The following is a 26,055-nucleotide window of genomic DNA, read 5'->3' on the forward strand; positions in this document are numbered from 1 at the left end:
GGGAACCGATATTTCAAGTTTCAGTGGCAGAAATTAAAGAATTCCTTTTTCTCCAGAAACGTGGAACAGATAATTAGGAATGAGATTAATGAAACATTTAGTGCTACTGCTTAATTAAGCAAGCTCACATCATGATGTTTAAAGTGTCAACAGGTCCTATACTCAAAAGGAACAAATTCACAACTGGAGTGTAATTTAAACACCACTTCAAACACTTCTTCATTATATCTACGCTCCTTGCGACTGCCATGTTCTTGGAAGAGTTTAAGAGATTGGAATTTAAGCTCAGCACCATGTATGAAGCCCCAGTTTATGAGCCTGTGGTCCCTGTGCTTTGCCCAAAGAGAGTTATGCGTGGGGAGGTTTGATCCCCTCCCTCTGGGGTCCCCAGCCTCACAATCTGGAGGAGGAGACATATGTCAGTATGGGTATAGATTTGGTAGACATTATCGACAAAGCTAATAGAAAGAGAGTATGAAAAGGCCATACAAGAGGGTGAAGCGGGTACGGGGGAGTCAGCGGAAGACACGGTTACATTCTTTGGGGAATAGGAGAAGGCCACCTGGAGGATGTGGCATTCCGCTGGGACCACAGGGTGAGGAGGGATGTGACGACTACGGGCTGTGCCATGTCAGGAGATGAAACAGCTGGAGCAAAGGTATGGATGAAGGAGAAGAGGGATTTGCAAATAACTTAATGGCGTTGGATGCATGTTTGTGATTGGTAAGGGCTGAGGTGGGCAGTGATAAGAGGAAAGGTTGGCGTGGTGGCCCTGCCCGGGGACCTGGACTCCAGGGACCCTGCCAGATTCTTCTTAAATGCACCCACATGCCTGACACAGTGCCTGGTACACAGAAGGGCTCCATAACGAAATTTTTAGATGAAGGACTGAATGAGTGGTCCAAACTCTTTGGTATAATGCCATTTTAATTAATGGCAACAAGGAGTGGAAGGTGGTAGCAAGAGGGTAATATATAGATCTACCCTGGGGTTGTGTCTGGAGAGGGCCCGTTACCAAGCCCTAAGGTTTAGTATTTCCTAACCGCTGTGTGGGGACATACACATGGCCTTTGTATTCTGCAGCTGATTCCGTCTCAGAATGTGAAGTTCTTATCTAACCGCCTTGTCACAATGGGAAGTCTGTTTAACATGGTTTTTCGTTTGCTTTTTTGCTTTGTTTTCTAGAATTTGTCTTAGAGTGAATGCAAAGGAAAGAGTGGTTTAAAATAGACAAAGCTGGAGCTTTTCTGTTTCTCATCAGCTGCTCCATCAGTGCAGGTCACTCAGAGGTCCTAGTCACATATATGGCTTTGTCCAGGCCCCAAGAGAGACTGCCTTTGGCCTGAGTCTTGGAGGGGCAAGGGGGAAAGGAAGCAATAGGCAAACATCTGAAAGCAGAAACAGAGAAGTTCTCTGTGTCTCTCTGGGTTGTAGTTGCCTTTCTTGAGAACACTGACCCAGTTATAAATAGTGGGGACACAGCCACATTTAGTTTTTTCCTTGGGAAACCATCTGATCATTGGATAAGAAGGGCCAGTGAACTGACTATATTACTTTTTGAATTTGGAGCAAAAGTGTTGACTCCTCTTTATTTTATTTAAGGGTCTTTTCTTGTGCATATTTCATATCCCCAGCCTCTTCTGGTCCTTGGAGATTTCCCTTTCCCATTGATCTGTGCAGAATGCTGCCTGAGGAAACTGAGGTAGGGTGTGTCCGCTCTCCAGCTTTCTACACCCCCTGGGTGCAAATTAGCAAGGTCCAGGGCCTTAAACTTCTGCCCCTCTCCTTTCAACTCAAAAGAGCTTAATCATCTTATGCTTAAAGTTTCTGGGCTTCCTGCTTCCATTCTGTTAGAAACTAAGAACTCAGAGGCTGTAAAGTAAATCATGACAGACCCAAAGCATGCAGCTCCAAAGTTAGAGCACTGCAGAGAAGTCAGCCCTGAAGGCCTGGTGAGCTAGTGTGTTCCCCCTGCTTCTGAGACAGGTCTTCCATGGGAAGGAAGGTGCTGGGTAGGCCAGGGTCCCCTGCCCTGGGCTTTCTTCCCAGCCTTCCACAATATAAGTTTGTCCCAGCACCAAGCTTTCTTTGAGAGACCTTGATCCACCAATACAGCATCATATTCATTCCATTCATTTGTGTGCTCAAATTAACTATGACTTGTTATGGGCCAAGGAGGATCCTAGGAAGTGAAAACAGATGCAATTCCAGCCCGCATGGAACTTCCCTTCTGCTGGGGGAGGCGGACAATGAACAGGAGAAATGAGTAAAGCATAGTGATGCGTTCTAAGGCAATGTGTTCAGCAGGGACAGAGGGTGTGAAATACTAGATAAGCGTTGGAGGAAGGTCTCTCTGACTTAAATTCTGTCTAGTTCCCAAGTTTGAGTCGGCCACTTGGGGAGACGCATCAGCCCTTATAGACAGTCTGCTCTTTTGAAAATAACTTTCTTGAAAGCTGTGTTCTTCACCTTGTATTCCTCTGCTCTGAGACATGTTATTAAGGGGAGGCCTTTTGGGAGTCCTTTGTAAATAACACTTATATGATAGGCTTATTCCTTAGGTTTTGCTGTTACTCTCGTTTACCCTGGATTAAATTGAAGAGCATTGGTTGAGTTCTGAGTTCTGGACCCCAACCTGGACTGGATGGGAGATTGAGGCCCAGGATCTGGCTCCTCATGACCTGAATCCCCTCTCCCATGTCTCTTGGGACTTGGTGCTCACTGCTGTCAGTAGTAGGGGTATGTGAGACAGGGCTTCTCCACGTGGGGTCCTGGGACCTCAAGCCTCAGAATTTCCATGACCGTGTGCTCCCTAATCATGCAGATTCCCAGGCCCTCCCCAAACTCCTTGAACCAGAAGCTCAGGAGTCATGCCTGGGAATCCCCATTTTAACAAGAGGCCTAATTATTTCTCCCAACACACTAAAGTTTTAGAAATCTTGGTCTTCAGGTGCTCGGTGAAGGCAACACCCTCTACCATCAGGAGTTATAGAATCCTGGAGAATGCTTCAGCCTAGCCTAACCGGTAGTAGAAATAGGAAGGTGAAGGTGTGTCTCTCAAGCTCAGGGCCAGTCTTTCCCGCATCCGTGCCGCTGCTCCCTGTGGCTTCCTCACTCCTCTGTCTGTTCCAGGGCCCTCCCTACACTCCTCTCCATCAACCTCTGCCTTCCGGAAGGTGTTCTGTGTCAGAAAGGTGCACCCTACTTTGGGTGTAACCCATGGTTGCAATTTAAGCTCCTTTAATTATAGGATTCTTTGTTAAAGGAACTGGAGGCATAGGTGAGCAGGCAGGAAAGAATACTGGGAGAAGGGGAGCCTTCCCAGGGCCTCTAAAAATCATGAGCCATCTGTTCACTGGATGACTGGGGTCAGTCCTTCAACGCAGGCTCAGGTAAATGCTCTCTATCATCGGTGAACAGGAGACCAGGAAGGAAACAGGAGGTCCCTTAGCCGGAGGGCATTGTCACAGGGTCTTGGCGTGAACTCAGGGGACATGGTCTGCCACAGCCTGTGAAACATGCCCTCCCCAGGGGAGTCGGTGGGACGGTCTGTCCAAGTCAGAAATCAAGGGTCTCAGTTTTCACACCTCTCTGAGTGATGGTTTCCCTGCAGGTCCCAGCAAAGGGGACTTGACTAAGATTCTTTCTTTCCAACCTGCTTCCTCCAGACATGAGGCTGATAGGATCGTTTTGTCTCGGTGCCTCTGGGCTGTGTTCTTCCAGACTGTTTGGTCCTGCAGCACTTTCAACCGGTTCTTCCCAGAGGCCCGAGACGTGGTGACTCTCACACCCCACCCCTTCTTAGATTTCATCGGATTCTGCTCTCTTGGGGAGGGACCCAGGACAGCCTGCTGCTCAGTTATCCGGGCCACCACCTCACAAGAAGGTCAGCCAGGCTCTGTGCACTGGGTGCCGGGGTCCCCAGGAGATTACCAAGCAGTCAATAGGTCAGTTGATGACTTAGCTTTTGAGCGCTCTTCACTCTCCTTTTATACTGTGGCCCAGACTGATTCATGAATGTGCACAGGAGTCAGAAATCAAAAGGCCCACTTTCTGATAAAGCTGTATTGAGAAAAGTGGTTTGGTGCTGAGGCCAAACTGGGCTTCCTTCTGCTTCTCTGCTCAGTTGCACTGCCCTCCTCCCAGGCCCCACACCTTGTGGGAGGAGGTGGTCCTGGTACCGCCCTCCCTCACGGGACCTCTGGATGCAGGAAGGATGGAAGAGGCAAGGCTCCCCGGGAAGCAGGGCTGGCATCGTTCCCAGCCGCTGGAGTAATGAACCTTCCCAAGGCGGTGCCCACTGCCCACCCCCACATTAGCTCTTGGCTGAGAGGCTGGGCTCAGAGCATGCGGCAAGACAGAGGCCACCTTGAGCATGGTCTGTGGACGCAGACGTGTGGCTTGACGATGGATCGCATTCATTTTGAGGCAGCAAGGGATTAGCGGCTGAAACAAGATAGCTACGTGGGACCTTGGGAAAACTTCAAAAGCTCCGGCAGAGTTCATGTAAAAAATGTTTCTTTCTTGTAGGAACAGATAAGATGATGGCTGGTGTTGCTGATCATCATATGCCAAACAAAGTTGCTGCACTTTCCCATAAAACAGCTGCACGGGAGAGAAATGAGGAACCTCCATGAATTCCTTGCTTAGAGCCCCCTTAGCTTTGAATCCCAGCTTGTTGGCTCTTTCAACACCCATCTCCATAACTCCACTGGGGAGACCTTGTTACCTTCTATCCCACATAAGGCGAAGGGAATTGTAATTGGACTAAATCAAGGGCCCACAGCTTCTGAAATTGAAAAATGAAAGATGAATCAAAAGTGGTCCAAAGACAGTGGCCTTTGCTGGAATGGTAGCAGCCCGACTGAGTTGCAGACGTTTAGCCACAAGGTCAGGGAACTCTTTCTTATGGACCATTTGGACAACTGAAGATTCACATTCTGAGGCAAAGGACTGATAGCAGAGGACCATGCTAGAATTTAGGTGTGGGAATTAGAGCAGTGAAGAAAACAGACCGAATCCCTGTCTTACGGAGCTAAGGTCCTTGTGGATAAAAATGGCTCACTAGGTCTCAGGCACTGTTCTGAGTATTTCACACATATTAACCCATCTGGTTCTCACACTCACCCTGAGCTTATTATCATCTCTGCATAACAAATGGGGAAACTCAGGCAGTGGGAAGTTAAGTGACTTGCCCAAGGTTACATAACCAACAAACAGCAACTCAACCCGGTGTACATCAGTTCATCTCACACTTTAAAGTACATATGATTCATCCAGGGAATCTGGGTTTAAAAGCAGATTCTGATCCAGTAGATCTGGGTTGGGTCCCCTGCAATCCTGCACTTCTGACAAGCTCCCAGGTGATACTGATGCTGCTGGTCCATGGACCACACTTGGAGTAGTAAGGCTCTGGACCATGATGGGCATCCCTGATCTCCTGAAAACTACGGTCCTCAGAGGTCCACTTCTTTCTCATTTCGGTACTCTCTTCATTAGGACTCTGCGGTTATCGCAGCCTAGGCTTAATTGGTTGAAGATGAAAACCCATTGAAGCTAATTCAGAAGAGAGGTGGGGATGGTTGAAAGATATGCAGCTCATGCAATGCAAGGTCAGCAAATAACACGTCAGCCCTCTTGGTACCCAGAGTGCCATCAAGGTCAAGTCCTCCCACCTCCACCTTCCTCCTGCAGGTTCTGCCCTCTGCTCCATGTGCTTTACTGTTTTCCAAACACGGCTGCCCACCCCAGAGTCCACAGGCTTTTTCAACCCCAGGGCCTACAGCCACCATATGGACTCTGTTTCTTAGTTTAAATTCTTGAAGGGGGAATCTGATTGGTTGCTCTGGCAGTGAGCAGATTACAGGAGCTGTGAGTGGGGCAAATTAAGCAGGAAAGGTGATGGACGAATTGTCTGACATGTCTAATATCACACGCAAGACCAGATGTCCGCTAAGAGTTCATTCCTGGATGTCCAGATTTCTTCCTTTGAGGGGCTGTCAGAAAGAAATAGGTCATTCATTTATTTACTGGGCACCTACCAGCTGCCAGGCAGTGTGTCCCAAGATGGTGATACTGAGGTAGAAGACCAGCTTCTGGTTTTGAGGAATTTAGGTTCTACTGGGAGAGGGGTTCTTTCCCACAGAACAGAGCCCTCCTTCTGAGAACAATTAGAAATACTGAAAAAAAATCTTTATTTCAGCTTTCCTAATTATATATTTATATTTCATAAGTATGTTTGTATTACATGATTACACAATTGTCTATGTGCATATGTATTTCAGCTATCTTAATTGTTCTCTGAAGGACTATATAGATAGAGTGCAGAGAAGAGCAGTGAATGAGACCAATTGTCAGAGTCGCTTAACTCTTTAAGAAATTCAGATGTTCTTTCGCAGTGCTTGTTGAGAAAAGTTATACAGAAAGTGACAGTCAGGTTGTTTAGGAGGCAAGCAGAGCCTCTGATAGAGCAGAGTTCTATCAGTGAGATGAAGATTGGAAGCGCTATAATAAATACTTGAGGCTTTCTACTGGGGATCCCTGAAGTAAGGGCAAACCAGAGAGAAACCATGTCCTATAGAAACTGAAACCCAGCTTCTAAACAGTTCATATCCTCATTGGATTAGGTGATCATCCCCCTACTCTAGTTTCCTACAAGGAAAATAAAATTGTATCTCGAGTCTACAGGATTTTCCATATATGACGTCTGGCATTCAATTAAAAAATTATCAGGCACATCAAGGGACAAGATCAAAATCAAAAATGGGTAATAAAAATAAGCCTATGGGCAATGCAGATGTGAAAGATATCAGTCATGTACATTAAAATAATGTGATAAATATGGTTGAAAAATTAGATAACATGCTGGATAAATTCATCAGAGAGCTAGGATATATAAAAAGAATTAAGTGGATGATCTGTAACTGAAAAAAAATCCATAAATGAAATCTTAAATTTAAGAATGGCTTTAACAGCAGGTTAGAGACAGGTGAAGAGAAGATTAGCGATCTGTGTGGTAGATCAATGGAAATACCCAGTGCAAGACCTGGAGAAAAATAAAGATGGAAAATTCAGAATTGGAATCCATGACAATAATAATATAAAAGTTTGTGGGAGGGGCAGTAAATAAAGTTCCAGACCATCTTTGCCATATTCCTTACCTCTCATATTGATTCAATTTTTATTCCAGCCACCTTTGTCTTGTTATTTGGGTCTTAGAGATTCTCTTCTCTAGAGCTCTTCAGTGTGGTAGCCACTGACCAAATATAGCTATTTAAATTTAAATTAATTAAAATGAAATACAGTTACAAATTCAGTTTCTTAGTCCCATGTGGACAAGCCACATTTCACATGCTCAATAAAAACCTGTGGCCAGTGGCAGCTGTATGTGCCTTGCAGACACAGAACATTTCCATCATCTCAGAAAGTTCTATTGGGCAATACTCTCATTCCCTGACATTTTACATTTTTCTGTCAGGTTAATTTTTTTGATTTTTGCCTATGATTATGTTACCCCTGTATGTGGAACCTTCACATGTTTCCAGACTCTTTAGTATGATGTTCAAGGTTTAACATAGTGTAACTCAATTCTGTTTCCCTGACAATTGAAAGCAGGCACAGTGAATTCAGTGCTCAACCACTGACTGAAAGCAGACAAAATAATCTCAAAATCAGATGCTTGCAGCTGTGTGACTGTCTTACATGGGGAATGTGCTCAGAGCACTGACCCTGAGTCATCAGATGACCTCAGGCTTCTCTATCTAGGGATACCCAGGCAAGTACACTACATTTTGGAAAGATGTCCACTAAAATGGTAAAATAAATAATGTTTTGGTTCTTGGAATTCCCACTGGGGAACTCTTTATTTTGCAAGTATATGGGGGTGAGTGAGGCTTCTACTGGACTGAGTACCAGCAACTTAATTCCCCTCTCTGGTCTCTTACTTGTTATATGTAAGTCATTGCACTTTCCCCTGGCTTGTGGGTTGTGACAATTAAATGTGGTTTTTGCAAATATGAAAATTACTTTATAAATGTAAGTGCCATATATACCATATGATACTATTTTGGACTGAGGTGGGCCAGGTCCATAAGCTACTCCACTTCATGCTATGCCATTTCTTTTTTGTCTTACAGTGATTTCCCTCAAAGCATCTGAAGATTCATCGTTTGAGAAAAAGAAAGAGACCTGGGCATTTTTTGAAGGTAATGATTGCTTATTTCTTTATTATAAGATGCAGCCTCACTTTTAGATAATAGGAAAGGAATAGACTTCTTAGTTTTGCCCTAATATCAAATGGTTTTCTTGCCCTAAACTTACTCAAGAGTAGGTTGGAAATCCCTGGTGGTATCAGCCCACAGATTTTGAAAAAGCAGACATGAAAGCTCCAGTCTGCCTACTTTGGGGTTGTTTGTTTTGTGCCAGAATTTCTACTCCGAGGTGATATGAGGGAGGGATCTTCAAGTAATATAAAAATGCAAATTACATCTACTGCGACTAATTTTATCTCAGGTTTCTTAAGGAGTCTGGGATTCTGGAAACATCTGTAAACCTTAAGCAATTGATATTCAACCCATGGTAGCATCACTGGGGAGCTTTAAAAATGCTAATGCCTGGGCCTCCCTGGTGGCGCAGTGGTTGAGAGTCCGCCTGCCGATGCAGGGGATACGGGTTCGTGCCCCGGTCTGGGAGGATGCCGCGGAGCGGCTGGGCCCGTGAGCCGTGGCCGCTGGGCCTGCGCGTCCGGAGCCTGTGCTCCGCAACGGGAGAGGCCACAACAGTGAGAGGCCCGCGTACAGCAAAAAAAAAAAAAAAAAAAAAAAAAAAAAAAAAATGCTAATGCCTGCACCACATCTCTAGAGATTCTGATTAAGTTGTAACTTGTTAAAAGCTCTTCGTGGGTTGCCAGCATGCAGCCATGACCTTAGGGAGGTGTTTTCCAAAACTGGTTTCAGACCACCAGCATCAGCATCACATCAGCATCAGCACCACTTGGAAGGCTGTTACAGATGCATTGTGTTGAGTGCTACCCTTGCTTATGGAATCAGAATCTCAGGGGGTGGTACTCAGCAATCTGGGTTTTAACAAGACCTATGAGTGATTCTGAAGTACACTCAGACTGGAGCCTTAGAGCAGTGATTCTCAACAGGAGGTGATTTTATCCCTCTAGGGAATATTTGCCAATGTCTGGATACATTTTTGGTTGCCACGACTAGCATTTTGGTGCTCCTGGCATCTATTGGGTAGAAGCCAAGGAAGCTGCTACACATCCTCCAATGCACAGGTCAGCCCTGACAACAAAGAATTATCTGGCCCCAAAAGTCAAGAGTGCCGAGGCTGAGAAAGTATATGGCCTTAGTGTATGGAAAACTCACAGAAATTGTTATTGTAAAGTAGTTGAGGATTATGACCATAAGCAATGAAAGAATGTATTTTGTGAGTTCTCAGGGAGAACCTTTGATCAGTAAAAAAAACAAAAACAAAAACAGATTAATGTTAAGATGTGATCAAGAAACTGTGAAGGATTACATCTTGTGAAGGCATTGCATTTTTTGATGATATATGGACCTAGCCAAGAGGATCTAAGGAGACGTGTGCCTTGGGCCTTCACCATCACCTTTTGTTAATTCAGTAAGTGTAGGAACTTGCCCTTGGGGGAGAGCACTTGGATTCAAACCTATGTCTTCCAGTAGCTAGTTAAAAGCAGTGGATTGAGGAACTTTCTCTCTTAGAAAAATGTAACCATAATTATGAACATGGTTTGCAAACCATAAGGTGTCGCTTAGGTAGGCCATTAGGATTGTTTCGTTGTGAAGTCATAAATATTGCATTTCTCGGGTTGCACTTTAACAGTGATTCTTTGTATTCCCTGCCTTTTCTTCTGCACGTTTTGTAGATGGCTTTTTCTTTACTTGATGGCCTCCAAGTAAAATAATCCCCAATTCCCTCCCTTAGTCTCTCATTCAGTGAATGCCTATTTGTTAACAAAGAGATGTGTGACTTTCCTCCTCATAAAGTGAAGCAGTAGAAAAAGCAATTGATGTATCCATATTTCTGAGGCTGTCCTATGACCCAGGCACTGGGAAGAGGTGGGAGTCTGGAGATGTCCTGGGGGCTCCCTAAGGTAGGCCACTGGCAGATGCGACAGCAGGAGCCCTGTTTATCATCAGATGCATAAGGATATCATGGGGGGGTTGTTAGTAACCCAGACTCTGGGCTGCCCCCCGACCCTGCCCCGCCCCCTGCCAAGAATCTGATTATTATATTTAGGAAGAGATAAAAGAATTTGCACTTCATCAGGGCTTGAGGTGTTTCTGGTGCAAGTGATCCAAGAACAGTTTGAAAATGCTGTGGTACAATACCCAAGACTTTATATATTTGGCAGGATTGTAGCATTTAAAAGTCCACACACGCCTTGTGGCACAATCAGCATCTCTAAAACACTTTGTATAATTAATGATATTTTAAAATTCATGTGTAGCTACAGAATATCAGGGTTATTCTCGATCTAACTCTACACAAAATCTGTAGGCCAACATGCACTGTCTTCTCAACACAGAGAATTGGGTCCCTTCAGGAAGGCTGAATTGGAATTCTCACTGTGTATCCTGCCTCAGAGCAGCTGTGTCCAAAGTGCTCTTTCTCTGTGATTTCAGCAGCAGCAGCGGCAGCAGCATCTATGGGTTTTGCTTTTTTAACCCAGCCACAGCGTTGGCGAGGTCAGGGATACAGTTGAAATTCCCCAGCGCCTGATCCCAGGCCTTTGCCCTTTTGTTCCTGGATGGGAGAGCTGCGGCAGGGCTTGAGGACGGATATCCATCCTCCTGGGGCTTAGCTCGGCCTGGCTGTGTGCCTGCAGCACAATAAAAAAGCATTGTCAGTTCTCTTGGTGAGACGCTGGAATGAGTTAAAATCCCTCAAGGCTATTGCTCAGGTATTTCTCCCTGAGCAAGATGTTATCACCGGCTGGATAAAAAAATTAGTAGAAGTACGAGGTTTTCTCAACATAACTGTGATCTAGGTATTTGTCGTTGCCCTGGAAATGTAGAGGATGGACATTGACCTTCTGGATTTAGTGGTCCGGGGGGAGTGCTGGGGTCACTGGGTTTCAAAGCAGCCCTGAATACTCCAGCCGGCCTCAGGGTTGCCGGGCAAGAGGTGTGCAGGCTGCCTTTCACGGGGACCGCTCTGCCTGGCGTGGCCTGGCTTTCTGGGAGGGTGGGAGCTGGCATGCAGACATTGTGCACCCCGTCTTGGCCTCCCTGCCACGTGCACATCGCTCCAGCCTGCTGGCCCCACCATCTGCTTCAGGGAGGCCCCAGGCTGGGGGCAGCAGGAAGATAACTTTCTGCATGGCGGCTTGCAGTTGAGTCCAACGAAGCAATGTCTTTGGAAGTCCAATGGCAGAAGACGAAACTGCAAGTGAATTTGGAGAATATAACAAGATTTTTAGAATTATTTTGAGTGTTCAGTGTTCTGTGGTATTTTAAAAGCTAAGCCCAGGTTTGGTTAAGTGCAGATGTTTTGTTCAATTTGAACCTGAAGGTTTGGATTCAGCCTCTGGAGAAGCATTGTTTGGCTGGGTCTGAGTTTGAAAACCTCTGGCCCACATTTATAATTAGAGAGGTGTTTACATAAAAGGTAAAGGAAAAGACGGAAGATAGGGCAACGTTGGGCCAGTATTCCAGCCTGAGAACGATGTCTGGAGCTGCACTGTGGCTGCCTGTGTCACCGGGGCAGAGCTTGGCTCTAGCCTGCTGGCAAAATGCATCCCTGGAGTGTTGGGAGTTTGTGACCCCGGCTCAAATGGCTCAGGGTTTAACCTTTGTTTTCAGAGAAAGGGGAGGTGGTTTTAGCATTCTGAGTAGATACAGCAGGGAGATTGCCTTTGTGCAGCAAAGGAATGCTTGGAACAGAGGAAAAAGTCAGAACCTTGGGGTAGTGGCTGCTGCCCAATCCAGGGAAGCTCAGGTGTTCTTCTTGAGTTTTTCCTCCTCCTACAAGGTGACACTTTTTAATGTTCTTGTGGATTCAAGAATACAATAGAGCAGGCATGATCCATCCTAGGCCTGTGGGGACCCACATGCGGGCGGCTGGTGCCTCCTGGCCGGTGTCCACAGCCTGGAGGGCCTGTGTGCTTGGCAGCGTAGCTGAACCTTCCAGACAGGCCAGATGTTTTATGACTGCAGCTGTGGCTCCCTGTGGCGAGCCCCCTCTGTGCGCGTTGAGGAGGCTGTGATCTGAAACCATCATGTGGGCCTCCTGGTGCCCCTTGCCTCCTGCCTGAGCGTGGGCCACAGATGTCTGCAGCATGCTTCTGGGGACACTCGTGGGAGAGTCTTGCTGCGACCTTGTTCCCCCTTTGGTTCCTGCAGTCCCGAAACCAAAGAGAGAGTTCTGATGAAGAGGGGAGCTCGTGGGTTAGGTCGCTTCGCTCCAGCAGTGCAGAAACTTTAGGAAGATAGTTCTTCTCTCCATCCCAAGACTGAAGCCAAATTGCTGTTGCCTTTTGGTCCCGGGGCCCGAATCTCTGGAATCCTTTTGAGGCAGATGCTGCGCCCACCAGCCCCCGTTCTGTCTGCCTGGCACTGTGACCACATTGTTTCCCAGCCTCTGGTGCCAGAAATGGCTCTGCAGTCCTGTTCCCAGAATAGTTTGTTCAACAGTATGTAAATCCAGGACTGGCCTTATGTTCTCCGTGTTCTGTCCTGTCCTGTATCCTGTCCTGAGTCCCAGTCTGTGACCTCTGCTCTGTCCCTTGGAATTTCATGTTGTTTAAATGGAGGCCCAAGCCTGTCTCCTAACTGACCACCTGCAGAGTTCTCTACCGTATTAGTTTGCAAGGCCCACACATCCGAGACACAGGCATCTATTTAGAAAGGCAGTTTTGATCTCAGTTACAGGAGAGAGTTTTCTCTATTTCTATCTAGTCTCCTCATACCCCATGGAGCTCCTTGACCCCTGTAACCTGGCTTTGTCCCTCCCATCACACTGAACGGGCTTTCCTCCAGGACTTTTCCAGTAGCTTCCTAGTGGGAAATCCCAATGGGGGTTTTCCAGTAGCGATGATGCTGTTAGAGAATCTTTCTTACAGCATTCTACTCTCTTGGCTTCTAGAACTCTCACTGGGTCCTCCTCGGCTCTTGTGACTGGCTCCTGGCTCCTGCTCTCTTTGTAGGATACCCTTTCTTGCTCCCACCCACCTGCCCTGTTCCCTAAATATTAGTGCAAGTGCTCCCTTCACCTGCAACCTTGTCCTATTGTGTTTTCTACTTAGTTTATTTTTAGTCCAGGCTTCTAAGTTGCCTTCTAAGAAACCTACTCGAACTAGCTTAAGTGAATATGCTGGCTGAACCTGAGACCAAGGGAGGCGCTCCAGGGGCAGGGACATCCCCGGGCCTCCCAGGGGAATCCGAGATGTCTGATTCCATCCCATTCCCCCTCCTTCCCTCTCCTTGACCATATAGCCTTACCTGCTTCTCCAGGCTCGCCGTGGAAGCCAGCCACCCCAGTAGGCTTACTGCTTGCTTTTTCAGCTTAAGCACTTAATCAGCTGCTTCTCTAGGTCCTGAGTGCATTCTTGCTGACTCAGTAATTCCACTTCTAGGAACTTTAATCTTGAGAAGACAGTGTGAGAGACTCATTAAGGTTTAAGGTTGTGAATACTCACCGTAGAATCATTTATTATAGGGAAGGTCGGAACACTTTGAGTAGCCAATGATAAGATATTAAGTCTTTCATGATGATGTATTAATACCACAAACTTTTATCATAGTTTTCAAAATTAAAATCACTTTTTGAAGAGAGCATAATGAGAAAATGAAATTTAAATAAAAAGAAAGATATAAAACAGTATGATCTTAATTTTAAAATTATACATATACATCATAAAGTACAGCAGTAGTTAACTCAAAGTGATGGATGGCTGATGACTTTTTTTTCCTCTCTCTATTTTTATTCTCTCTCTGTATTTTTGCATTGTCTGTGTTATTTTAACTACAACTCACCACAGAGGTCTAGTCCTCTGGGAAGCCCCTCCAACCTCCCCAGCCGGGATGGGTCCCTCTTCTGCATGTTTCTGGTTCTGGACACGTATTTCTATGGTTCAGGTACCATGCAGCCCTCTGCTTTCTTGACGAGAAGACCTTTGGATGTTCATCATGATATTTCTTGTACCTAAGAGCAGGCTGAATATGTCTGTTGGCTAAAGAAATTTATCAGCAGAGAAACATTTTTGCTAAGTTCAAACATTTACTAAGTTCAAATATCTGCAGCCTTTTGCTTCATAGAAGATTAAAATCATGATTCTAGCTTCCCTTTTGCTTTCTTAGCAGTTTGGGCATCGTATCAATCAGATTGGTGACACGGTTGATCACTGGAGTTTAAGAAATGGATGTATATTGTTATGGTCTGAATGTTCATGTCCCCTAAAATTCATATGTTGAAATCCTAACCCCTAATGTGATGGCATCAGGAGGTAGGACCTTTGGGAGGTGATTAGGTAATGAGCAGGATTACCTCATGAATGGGATTAGGGTCCTTATAAGAAGGGATCCTTGAGAGCTTGCTTGCTTGCTCTCTGTTCTCCTCCACGTGAGGATACCAAGAGAAGACGTCTCCAAACCAGGAATAGAGTCCTTACCAGACACTGCACCTGCCAGTGCCTTGATCTTGGACTTCCTAGTCTCTAGGACTGTGAGATATAAATGTTTGTCGTCTAAGTCACCCAGTCTATGGTATTTTGTTATAGCAGCCTAAACTAAGATATACATGAACATGATTGAATCATTGGAACGTAAAACGAACTTATTTTGAGATAATTGTAGATTAACATGTATTTCTAACAAGTAATACAGAGAGATTCCTTGTACCAGTTGGTACCCTTTTATCCAATTTCTCCCAATGGTATCATCTTGCAAAACTGTAGTATAACATTACAACCAGGATATTGACATTGATATAGCCGAGATACAGAACATTCCCATCACTACAAGGGTCCCTGATAGCAAGACCCATTTTTCTCCCGTCTGTTCCCTCCTTAACCCCTGGCAACCACTAATCTGTTCTCCATTTCTATCATTTTGTCATTCCAAAAACGTTGTATAAATAAAATCATACAGTATGTAATTTTGGGGGATTTTTTTTCCACTCAATATAACGCTTTGTGCAATAGTTCATCCCCTTCTGTTGCTGAGAAGCGTTTCATGGTGTGGATGGACCACAGTTTGTTTACCCATTCACACACTGAAGGACATCTGGGCCGTTTCCAGTTTTTGGTTATTATGAATAAAATTGCTACAAACATACACATACAGGTTTTTGTGTGAACTTAAGTTGTCATTTCTCTGGACAAATGCCCCAGAGAGCAGTTGGTGAGTTGCATGATAGTCATAGGTGTATCTTTTAAGGAACTGCCAAACTGTTTTTCCAGAGTGGCCGTACCATTTTACATTCTCACCAGCCATGTCTTATCTATATCTTTGTCAGCATTTGGTATTGTCCTAGTTTTTATTTTGGCTGTTCTGATAGGTATTATCCCAATATATGGGATATCTCATTCTTCATATGGGTATTTACAGAGCAAAGTTTTCAATTTTGAGGAAATCTAATTTTTCTAATTTATCAAGTTTTCCTTATATGGATGGTGCTTTTGGTGTCAAGTCTAAAAATTCTCTGCTTAGTCCTAGATCTCAAAGATTTTTCTTCTATGTTTTTTTCCAGAAGTTTTCTTGTTTCTGTTTTACATTTAGGCTTGTGGTTCATTTTGAGTTGAGTTTTGATAATGTGTGAAGTTTTTTTATTTGGAGCATCTCCTGTGGTGTGGCCTGTCCCGACAATCACCTGCGTGTCCCTGCCTTTTAGACCTCTACGTGTATGCTGTGCTCGTGTGCTGTGTGGGGATTCTCAGCGTTCTGCTCTTCACTCTGACCATCATCTGGCAGTCTGTGTTTAGCAAGAGGAAATCCAGAGGTAAGAGAACAGATAAAGTCATGTCTGGAGTGGGGGCACAACCAATCCACAGACAGGCAGAAGATGTTGGGCAAAGTATCACTTTGGTTGAAAGATGCATCCTGAGTCAGGGATTATTTACCTGTGACTGGTAAGCAGTGTGAGTGAGGAGATGTGTCTACCTTAGACTCTGCTAAAATCAACTGTGGCCACTGTTGACATCATTTCAGTACCCCCTTTTCTCAAATCCCTTCCTTCGGTGGTTTCTGAGGGCCCTTACCTCTCTCTTCCTCCCAGAAGAGGCTGTGGAGTCAGATGACCCAGGGTTTGATTCTGGCTCTGCCGCTTAAGACTGAGTTTTTAGACACGTTCCTTAACCACTCTGAACTTTGGTTTCCTCATTTATTAAATGACATGGGATGGACACCACCTTCCTTATATTGAATGTTGTTGTGTGTCCATAATTTAATTACAGTACCTGACGCTGTGCCTGGCAGGCAGATGGGACTGGAAAGGCACCCCTTCCCTTCTCTTCCTGTCCAGTCTGAGTGTTCCCTTCCTTCTGTCTCCTTTCTGGGTTCTGGGTCCCCTGGGTTCTGTCCTTAGCCCCTTCTTGCTTTACTCTTTCTCCCTTAGTGATTATAGTTCTCATGGCTCTGACTCTTATCTCCCTATGAATGCTGCCTGCTTTCTCTCTCTAGTCCCCGCCTCTCACCAAACCTCCAGGTCATGTTTCCACCAGCTCCTGTTTCCTCTGAAATACCCTCCCTGTGCACCCCGACTTCAGAATTTCTGAAACAGATGGGGACCCTGCAGCTCCCAGAGATGATCTGGGTAAGAGCTGGGCTCTGGAATTAGAATAACTCTGGTTCAAATGGCGACTGTTCACCTACCAGCTGATGACTTACCTGCTGTGCCTCACCTTCTCCCTCTAAATAATGGGGAAAATACCAGTATACCAGTCTCACAGGATTGTTGTGAGGATTAAGTTGGAAAAAAAAACCCCACAAATAAAACCCTTTACCCATTCCACCTCCTTGTAAGTGTCCTGCATTTATGATGACATATGGTTATAATTATATATAGTAATTATTACTATTAGCCCAAGGTCATAAAGCTGGGAAGTATTAGATTTGGTGGTCATGGCTTAGGGGGACAATTAAACAGGGAAACTGAGCGCAGTTTCCAGAGGGGACTCTCCCCAGAGGTGCAGTCAGGGCTAAAGGAATCTGGGAGGGAGGGAGAGAAAGGCATTCAGGGACCAGCACCTGGGGGATGCTGTTTCCACCCTAGAGCTTAGGGGACAAGGGGAGAAGAGGTTTCTGGAACTTTTGAGAGCTGCAGCTGTGGGAGAATTGTCACCAATAAGAGCCTTAGAAGAGGGACTTAGGCAATGCCAAACCAGGCTGCAGCAGGGAGGGAGCCAGGAGCCTACCTTCCTCAGCCCCTCCCTGCCCCCTGCCTTCAGGTGTCCCTCGGCTGCTTTCCTTTGGTCCTACCACTCAGACCGGAAGCCAGAGGACGTGCACAGAGGTCAGCCTCCAGGGCCTGAGCAGGGTGGAGAAGGGATGGGGAGCTGGACGGGTGCGCAGAGCCATGCAGCACTGGAATCAGAGCCAGAGCTCTAGCCAGATCCTTCTTCCGCAGCCCGTGTCCTGCCTACCGTGCTCTGTGTGTCTGTGCTGCACTCTGAGAGCCTCCCTCCACGCCTGCGCATACCTCATCCACGGTGCCTGAGCTTTTCTCCTGTTCCAAAGACTTGATGGCTTTGATGAGCTCGTGGCACATGTTGCACACGTGCAAATGTATTTGCCTCCCTCCAGGAGGATGGTGTGTAAGACAGGGACCATGCATCTGACCCATTCTCCTTGGAATTCGGCTCATGACAGCTGCTCAACAAATGGTGGGCAAATGGCTTTGTTTCCCAGCTGCTTTGTTCCCAGCTGTTGGAGTTTTCATGCCACATTGGCAGTCTCCAAGCCTGTTTTGCTCGAAAGGCACCTCTGCCTGGGCTCAGGGGCATAATAGAGAAATCTGCCTGGAGTGCAGGCCCTGTTAGGCCGTGGGGAGGAGCAGGGAAACAAAGCAACATAGGCAGTTCAGGAGAAGTCCTTCTCCTCCAAAGCCAACAAGGCAGACTGGGACATAAGCTCCAGGCTTCCCACAGAGCCACTGAGAACCCAGATCTTAGCTGCCCTCGTGCCCCTGGGAGTGGGCTCCAGATGGCCTCATGTGTGCCTGTGCACAGCGTCTGAAGCCCTATGATCTGTCAAGAGCTTGGCCTGAGCACCTGCTGTGAGTCAGACCCCTTGCTGGCCCCTCCACATTCTCGTGAGTCCTCACCACCAGCCCGAATGACAGCCCATATTGCTCCCATTTGACAGAGGACACAGCTGGGGAACTTGATCAAGTCCTGAAACAAGGGAGTGGCAGAGCCCAAGCCCAGCCCGATCCTCAGCCTCCGTTTTTCTGTTCAAGAAAACCTCAGCCATCTGGGGGCCGACGTTGCCGAGGAATTTTCCTTCAGCCTTCAATGCGGTTGTTGCTTAGGTCCTCCCCAGGCAGCAGTTCACGGCTCCTGCAGCTCCCTGAGGGCTTGGCATCCATCTGGTACAACTGCTGCCCGCAGGCTGGCGTCCTGTATCCCTGGCAGGACCGTGCACGTTAGGCCTGACGTTAGCCCTCACCTGGACCTGGGAGGCTTAGAGCAGCACTGCCCAAACCTTCAGGAACAGACTGCTCACCTGGGAACGTGCTCCAGTGCAGATTCTGATTCAGAGCGTAAGGGCAGGCCTGACAGTCTGCATTTCTAATGAGAAGTGCAGGCAGTGCCACCCTGATGATGGGAGGCCTCACTTTGAGTAGCAAGGCCTTAAACCAGTTCTTCTTCACTCTAGCCTACTCAGCACTTCTCTTTACAATGAATATTTTGAAATGATCCCATTACTATCTTGAAATGAAACTCATAGATAAACTTATGCTCCCTGGATGCACAACAATCAAATCAGGCCCAGACCCCCTTGTTATATAGACAGTTTCTGGGTTTCCTGTGCAAGTGTGTTTGTTGGTCCTTCTGCATCCTCCTGCCTGCGTGGGGGCCACAGAGCACCCAGGTTTGCAGGCTCCTCACACACACGTGGGAAGCAGAGGACAGCCTGGCGCCTGCTCTCCCGCTTGCTCAGCAAGATCTGTCTGAAAAGAGGATGTCAGAGTAGCTGTCTCTGCTCCTGATGTGATCTCCCGCTGGGCCTCTGAGATACACACACCCCATCCTGGAAGCCAGGGGACCTGAGGGCCAGTCCCCTTCTCTCTCACCTTCCTGCTGTCCTGCCCTCACCCTGTCCTCTTAGGGCACTCATTGTTCATAGAGCTGGCGTTAATTGCCCCACGTGTGACTTACTTTCTACTTTCCTCTGAGCTGTGAGTCTCCATCCCTAATCTTTGTGAGTGCCGGGATGCCTGGAACTTCATCCCAGGGCCTCTGCAGGTCTGAGTCACCCTGGAATGCACCAATCCTGGTGGCGTTACTCTAGTGGATTTTCAAGCACACTGGTTTCAAAGGCCTTTGCTTCTCCCGGAATGAGTCCATACCTGCTGCTTTGGTGTGGCCCCAACGATCCCGCAACCTTCCATGTTTGAGCTTTTAAAAGGAGAGCTTTGAAGGCACATGCAACCAGAGGGAGAGGGGTCTAGCCCCTTTGTCTCGGCTCTCATATTTGTCATGACTGCGTTTAGCTTGCACTCGATGTGCTAAAACCCTGGCTCCAAAGCCAGGCTCCCCACGGCTTGCTAGGCACCTACATCTGCCTGCCACAAACTGGCTCTCTGCTTGCTTCCCCGTGGTGATGGGATCGAAGGGCCTGTGATCTTTTCTCCCAGAAGTCCAAGAAAGAGGGAGCTGGGGCGCTGCCTCCCACTCACAGCCCCGCTTAGTGGAGGCAGGAGGCTGCCAGGTACTGAATGGGGTGGCTGTGGACAAGGTGTCCCTGGGACCTTGGGGAGGATGAAGGGCTCACCAGCCTGGCATCAGAGACGCTCGGACACTGGGACACCCCAGCACGAGCTCTCCCCGCCAAACACTTCTGAGACGCAGGCTTGGTCATCAGAGCTTGTGGGAAGGCTCAGTGAGCTCTCCTGGGCCCACTGCCCCATCAGAAGGGAGCCCGTCTCCCCGATTGGGTGCTCGGAAGCCTCCCCAGTAGCTTCATGAATAGAGCGCTGGACCTAGGGCCTGGATTCAAGCTCCTTTACTTGTAAAGCAGGTCTTCTCAAGCCCCAAATAAATGTCCTGAGCCCCAGGTGTCCTCACTGGGAAATGGGGATAAAAGTTACTCTTACCTCACAGGGCTCTGGGGACACTTTTCCCGGTGCAGTGGCTGCCAGTCCTGGGCCTGGGCAGCTCCAGGGGCCACCTTCTTCTGTGTGTGGTCCACCTCTCCAGGTGGCATCCCTCCATTGTAGTCGTGGTGACGGTGGCTCAGCCCTCCCGACGGCTAGGGCAAATACAACCCCCTTGTGCACTGTCCTGAGTAGAAATACAAGGTGGGCTGTGCATGTAGTTGGACATCTTTTTTTTTAGTAGTCACATTTAAAAAGTAAAAAGATAACAGGTGACATTAATTTTAATCCATTTTATTAAACCCAATATATCTGAAATACCATTTCAACAAGCATCGTCATAAAGATTCTGAAAGAGATATTTTACATTCCTTTTTCCATATGAAGGATGAAATCCAGCAGGTCTTCTCAGGCCCCAAATAAACATCCTGAGCCCCTAAGATTTCACAGTTCCAGCACATCATATTCTGGACCAGTTACATTTCCCGTACTTGATAGCCACCCCAGCTCACGACTACCATACAGGACAGCATGACTCTAGATAGAGAGCTTTATGCACTGGTGCTTTCACTGAACGGCTGTGGCCCTAAAATGCTCTTTGTACCAAGACAACAGGAGGTAGAAAACTTGGTTCTCCCCCTCAGCCTTCCACCTGGTGACTGAGGGAGACGGCTTTACCTGTAACCGTGCCGGCCTGGAAACGTGGTCAAGGCAGGGCTGCTTCCTGGAGGGTCTGGCTCTTGAGCTTGGCGTGGCGGGAGCACCCTGCTGCGCAGAGGAAATGGCTGGGATGGGAGGAGGGCATCCCAGTCCTGACCCTCCCTCCAGAGAGAGGCAGATGGTGCTTTTCCAGGCTGCAGGGCACCTGCCTGTGCTGGGGCGGGAGGATGCTGGGAGAGCACTGTGCAAATGCACCGGGCCCTGTGCAGGGGATGCCACTGCGCTCACCGTGCATCTAGAATGCTCTGTGAGCGGAGCAGGAATATCCACAGAACCTATCTCAGAGCCTCTGCAAGGCCTGGGGTCCTGAAGAAGGTGCAGGCAAGTTGGGGGGCAATGAGGGGGGGAAGGTCAGCCGTACCTCAGAGGCCCTAACACTGTTACAGAGCGTGATAGGATGGGAGGCTGCCTCCACCCCAAATTAACCATAGTGGGGTAGGTAGTGGTGACAGGGACAGTCCCAGGTGACAGTGATGGCCTCCAGCCTGGACATGTCAGCTGGGAGGTTTGGCCACGTGGTGGCGTCTGGATGCAGTGTGGCCCCAGGCTACGAGGCAGAGGAAGGGTGGCTCAGGACCTCGTGCTCACAGATGTCTTCCTATCAGAAGAGGTGAGAAAAACAGCCCTTTCTTCTAGAGTCCTCAAAGTCCTGAAGGTCACAAGTCACCACTTAAAAAACACCGTGTCCCGAGTTTTCATTTCTCTGCAGGTTGGTTGCCTTGCGTGGAGCCGGGAGCCTTTGGGTCAAGTGCCCTGGGTGCCAGGCTGTGGCCTGTGGTGGAGACTGGCTCTAGAATCACCCTTCATTGCTTTTCTTCTCTTCCTGGTCTCATTTCCCCACTCTCCAGTGGGTTTCTTAGGATCACCTCCCACATAGACTCTGCACTTGAATCCCTGTCTTACAGGCTCTGCTTCTGGGAACCCCTAGCTAAGACAGGTGACACAGTTATGTAATCAGCAGTGATTATGCTGTGCATATTTAAGGGAGATTCCAGGCAAGGTCTATTTCTCAGATGCCCATAATTCTTCCCCTTGGTGTCCAGGATCACTTTTGGCCCCTGGGCTGTCCCTCTTCATTAAAGGGACATCAGCCCTGCCTTCACTGGGCTGAGACTTCATAAGCTTCAGTTGGCAAGTGCTGGCCGAGGTGCACGGCCTGTGCCTGGCATTGACTCTCCTTGCCAGGCTCCTGGCCCTTCTGAGTTAGCCCCCCGCCCCCATGGCCAATTACTAAGGAGCCCCCCAGCTGCTCTCCTGCTCCCTGGCTTCCTGATCTGCAGGCTGCCCGCCTTCCTGCCCCTGGACCGGACTTTCCCAAACACAGGTCAGAGCACGGGGTTCTCTAGGGCCCAGTCCCGGCTCTACCCTGCTCCAGCCCTGGGACAGGGGGCCAGCCGTTTATCCTGGACACTACTTTTTTCGTCTGTAGGAGCCCTAATACCAGCCGCCCAGTTCCTCTGAGAATGGTGTGGAGTAGTTACAAGAGGGCTCTGGAGTCAGGCTGCCCAGTTTTGTCCCTTCGCAGGTGTGTTAGTTTGCTCGGGCTGCCATAGCAAAGCTTATAGGTGGCTGTTGTCTCCCTGTGTCTTCACATGGTTTTCCCTCTATGCATGTCAGTATCCCTAATCTCTTCTTATAAGGACACCAGCCCACCCTAATGACCTCATTTTAACTTACTCACTCCTTTAAAGGCCCTATCTCCAAATGCAGTCATATTTTGAGGTATTGGCCTTTAGGGCTTCAACATATGAATTTGGGAGGGGGTACAGCTCAGCCCATAATATTAGCTGTGTGACCTTGGGCAAGGCCCTTAACCTCTCTGTGCCTCAGTGTCCTCCACTGTAAAATAGGTATGATGACAAAGTTATTGTGAAGATTGAATTAGAGTACAAAGTTGTGGTCTTCAAACATTTTTGTTTGCATAGCCCCTAAAATCATTTAAAAGATTATGCATCATTGAACGTTTTTTATTTTTGACATCTAAACTTTTTCATCATAAATATAAATTGTTGTAAAGGATGCAATTTCCAAGGCAAATATTGACATCTTAAAAAGAAATGGTTGGGGCTTCCCTGGTGGAGCAGTGGTTGAGAGTCTGCCTGCCGATGCAGGGGATGCAGGTTCGTGCCCCGGTCTGGGAGGATCCCATATGCCGCGGAGCGGCTGGGCCCGTGAGCCATGGCCGCTGAGCCTGCGCGTCCGGAGCCTGTGCTCCGCAACGGGAGAGGCCACAACAGTGAGAGGCCCGCGTACTGCAAAAAAAAAAGAAAAGAAATGGTTAAATCTTTCCTTTACATCTAAGTATCATGAATTTAACTACATCTGTTGATTTAAAAAGACTCCATAAACAAACTTTAGCTGTTAGAAATTTATATTGTCCCTTCTTTTCTTTGAATTTTTATCTTCAATCCACTTCCCCCACAAAATTTTATCCTATTTTCATACATTTTTGTTTTGAAAGTTCTTTGTTGATCACTGATTTTATTTCTCTGTAAAATAGTATGTGTATAAAAATTTAAATTAAGATTTTAAAAATTTCCTTATTCCACAAGTCTCTAGGTGCTAAATTTTTTTCCTGGATTGAGTTATCAGTAAATACTGCACAATCAGTAAAGATTTAGAAATGTATATAAAATTAATCAAAACCACATAAATACAAGTTTAGATAAATAATAATCATAAGAAGTAAAATTTTATTGGAAATGTATATTTATTGAAATAGATTTTTATTTTTACTTCCTATAGTCTTGTATGAATTTGCAATAGAAATCAGCATCATTTCTATTCCTGTATTTTTAAGAGATGTTAGCTCTGAAATACCTCTTTCAATATAAAAAGAGGCAGAGGGCCTCCCTGGTGGCGCAAGTGGTTGAGAGTCCGCCTGCCGATGCAGGGGATGCGGGTTCGTGCCCCGGTCTGGGAGGATCCCGTGTGCCGCGGGGCGGCTGGGCCCGTGGGCCATGGCCTCTGGGCCTGCGCGTCCGGAGCCTGTGCTCCGCAACGGGGGAGGCTGCAGCAGTGGGAGGCCCGCATACCGCAAAAAAAAAAAAAAAAAAAAAAAGAGGCAGGAATGGATGAAGTTTCCTTATACCACTCAGTACTTTAAACTGCTTCTGAGTTTTATGTCAAAAGTCACAATGATCTACCATCGAAAATGATTTTAATACTCTACCAGCTGACGACTGGATTAGGTCATATTTCAATCCTTTTTGAAAGCAAAATATTGGAAAGCTTTCCTCTAGTGAAAAGTTTATTTGCCCAGTCATTGCTTTCTCAACACTGACACCAATATTTTAAATCATTTATTGATTCATTTGGGGCCATTGATGTGCCCACTGGCTTTTACCCCCAGGACAGGTCTCTGTAGTACAAGTCAGGATGGGTAAGAGGTATGCCTTGATTTTATGAAGTAGAAAGGGTGATATAACAGGGAGGGAGGGAAAGGAATACAGCCAGACTTCAGGCAAGTTCCAGGGGAATGAATTCTAAGGAAAGAATACCATGGGAGGTGAGGATCCAGAAACAGATGTCCTTAAAACTGTTCTTCCTAAGAGTGCCCAGCGGAATGCAAACCCCAGACTAAAGACCACTGATCTATATAATAAGCTTAGAATAGCGCCAGGAACATATGAAGTGTTCAGGAAGTATGAACTATGGTTTTATTATTATTGCATCTGTAAATTATCCAGCATATAGTAGGTATTAAGTAAGTGGAATGCAGAAAGAGTTCAGATACTATTAGGGGGTTGGACAAGACAAACCAAAAAAGCCCCTCTAAAGCTGATTCTGTCATTCTGGTTTGGAGCCTGCATTGGTCACTTGCATCACCGATCACTTCAAGTGTAAGAGCTTGAAACAACAACTGTTTTATTTGCTCACAATTCTGCAGGTCAGCAAGTTGACCTGGGCTCAGCTGAGCAGTTCTTCTGGCCTCAGCTGGATCACTCATGCAGCTGCAGCCTGCTAATGGGTCAGCTGGGGCCTGGCTCATCTGGGATGACTCGTGTCTGTTTCATGTGGTCTCATCTTCCAATAGGCTAGCCAGGCTTCTTCATGTGATAGCAGAAGAGTTCCCTGCAATGAGAGAGAGAGAGAGAGAGAGAGAGAGAGACAGCTCACAAACCTCAGAGCACAGGACCTTTTATGCTTCTGCTTGTGACTGATTGGCTAATATTTCATTGGCCTAAGCACATCGTGTCGCCAAGCTCAGAGTCAGTGTGGGAGGGAGTTACACAAGGATGTGGATAGATATATTAATGTGTGATTCATTGGGGTCATTGATGTAACACTCTACTACACAACTCCAGGGCCTTGTGGCTGTTTCAGCTTTACTTCTATTTGAAGTGAACTCAACGATGAGCTTAGATTGGACACTTGTTAGGATAACTGCCTAGGTATTCTTATTTTTCCTCTGTAGCTAGAACATGGTTTTTCTGAAGGAGACCTACTATGGAGGATGTCATTGCAAAAAATAAAAATTAAAAAAAAGGCTATTTTTCCCCCCAGGACCTTCTCTTAGTCCTAGAAGAGCTTCGATCAGAGAATTAAAACCCATTTTATAGAGAGGAGCACCTAAGTGGAGAAAAGTTGCCCCAAGAAGGCTTTCTCATGACTAAGGTAGAGCTCAGAAGTTGGGTGACTCTATAACTCTAGGTTAGAACCATTTCAACGTGGCTTGGCAAAAAAAATGAATTTTGGGGGTTATGTAACCAGGAAGCCTGAGGTGTATGGCTTCATGCCTGGCTTGACCCAGGTATGGAACAATATCAAGTCACTGTAGTGTCTTTGCCATGGCTCTGCTGTACTCATCCAAAGAGAAGTATAATAGCCCTGAGAGGTGGTTTGTGCCAACGTTTGGGCAATACCTGGCCACCTACATTTCCTAGGAATTCCTAGAGATTATATATCTAAGGTAGCATTTATTTACCATCTTCTATTTCTTTTTCCTTTCACAGTGAGACACTATTTGGTGAAATGCCCTCAGAACAGGTAGGAATATTTTCTTCTTGTTTTCAAGTAAAACTCTTTGCTATTTTACTTTCTTTTGAT

At 46.8% G+C, this 26,055-nt stretch overlaps 1 protein-coding gene across 2 annotated transcripts in view; it reads left to right on the plus strand.

Annotated features, from left to right (window-relative positions):
* Positions 1-26,055, plus strand: part of VSTM4 (V-set and transmembrane domain containing 4) — a 90,604-nt gene that overhangs the window by 15,060 nt on the left and 49,489 nt on the right. For both annotated transcript variants that reach the window (XM_060103167.1, XM_060103177.1), the window contains exons 3-5: positions 8,136-8,204; positions 15,862-15,969; positions 25,962-25,995. In XM_060103167.1, the coding sequence (XP_059959150.1) occupies positions 8,136-8,204; positions 15,862-15,969; positions 25,962-25,995 (211 nt within the window). The remainder of the gene's footprint in view (positions 1-8,135; positions 8,205-15,861; positions 15,970-25,961; positions 25,996-26,055) is intronic.

The sequence above is a fragment of the Mesoplodon densirostris genome, chromosome 1 (assembly GCF_025265405.1).
Source record: "Mesoplodon densirostris isolate mMesDen1 chromosome 1, mMesDen1 primary haplotype, whole genome shotgun sequence".
NCBI lineage: Eukaryota > Metazoa > Chordata > Mammalia > Artiodactyla > Ziphiidae > Mesoplodon > Mesoplodon densirostris.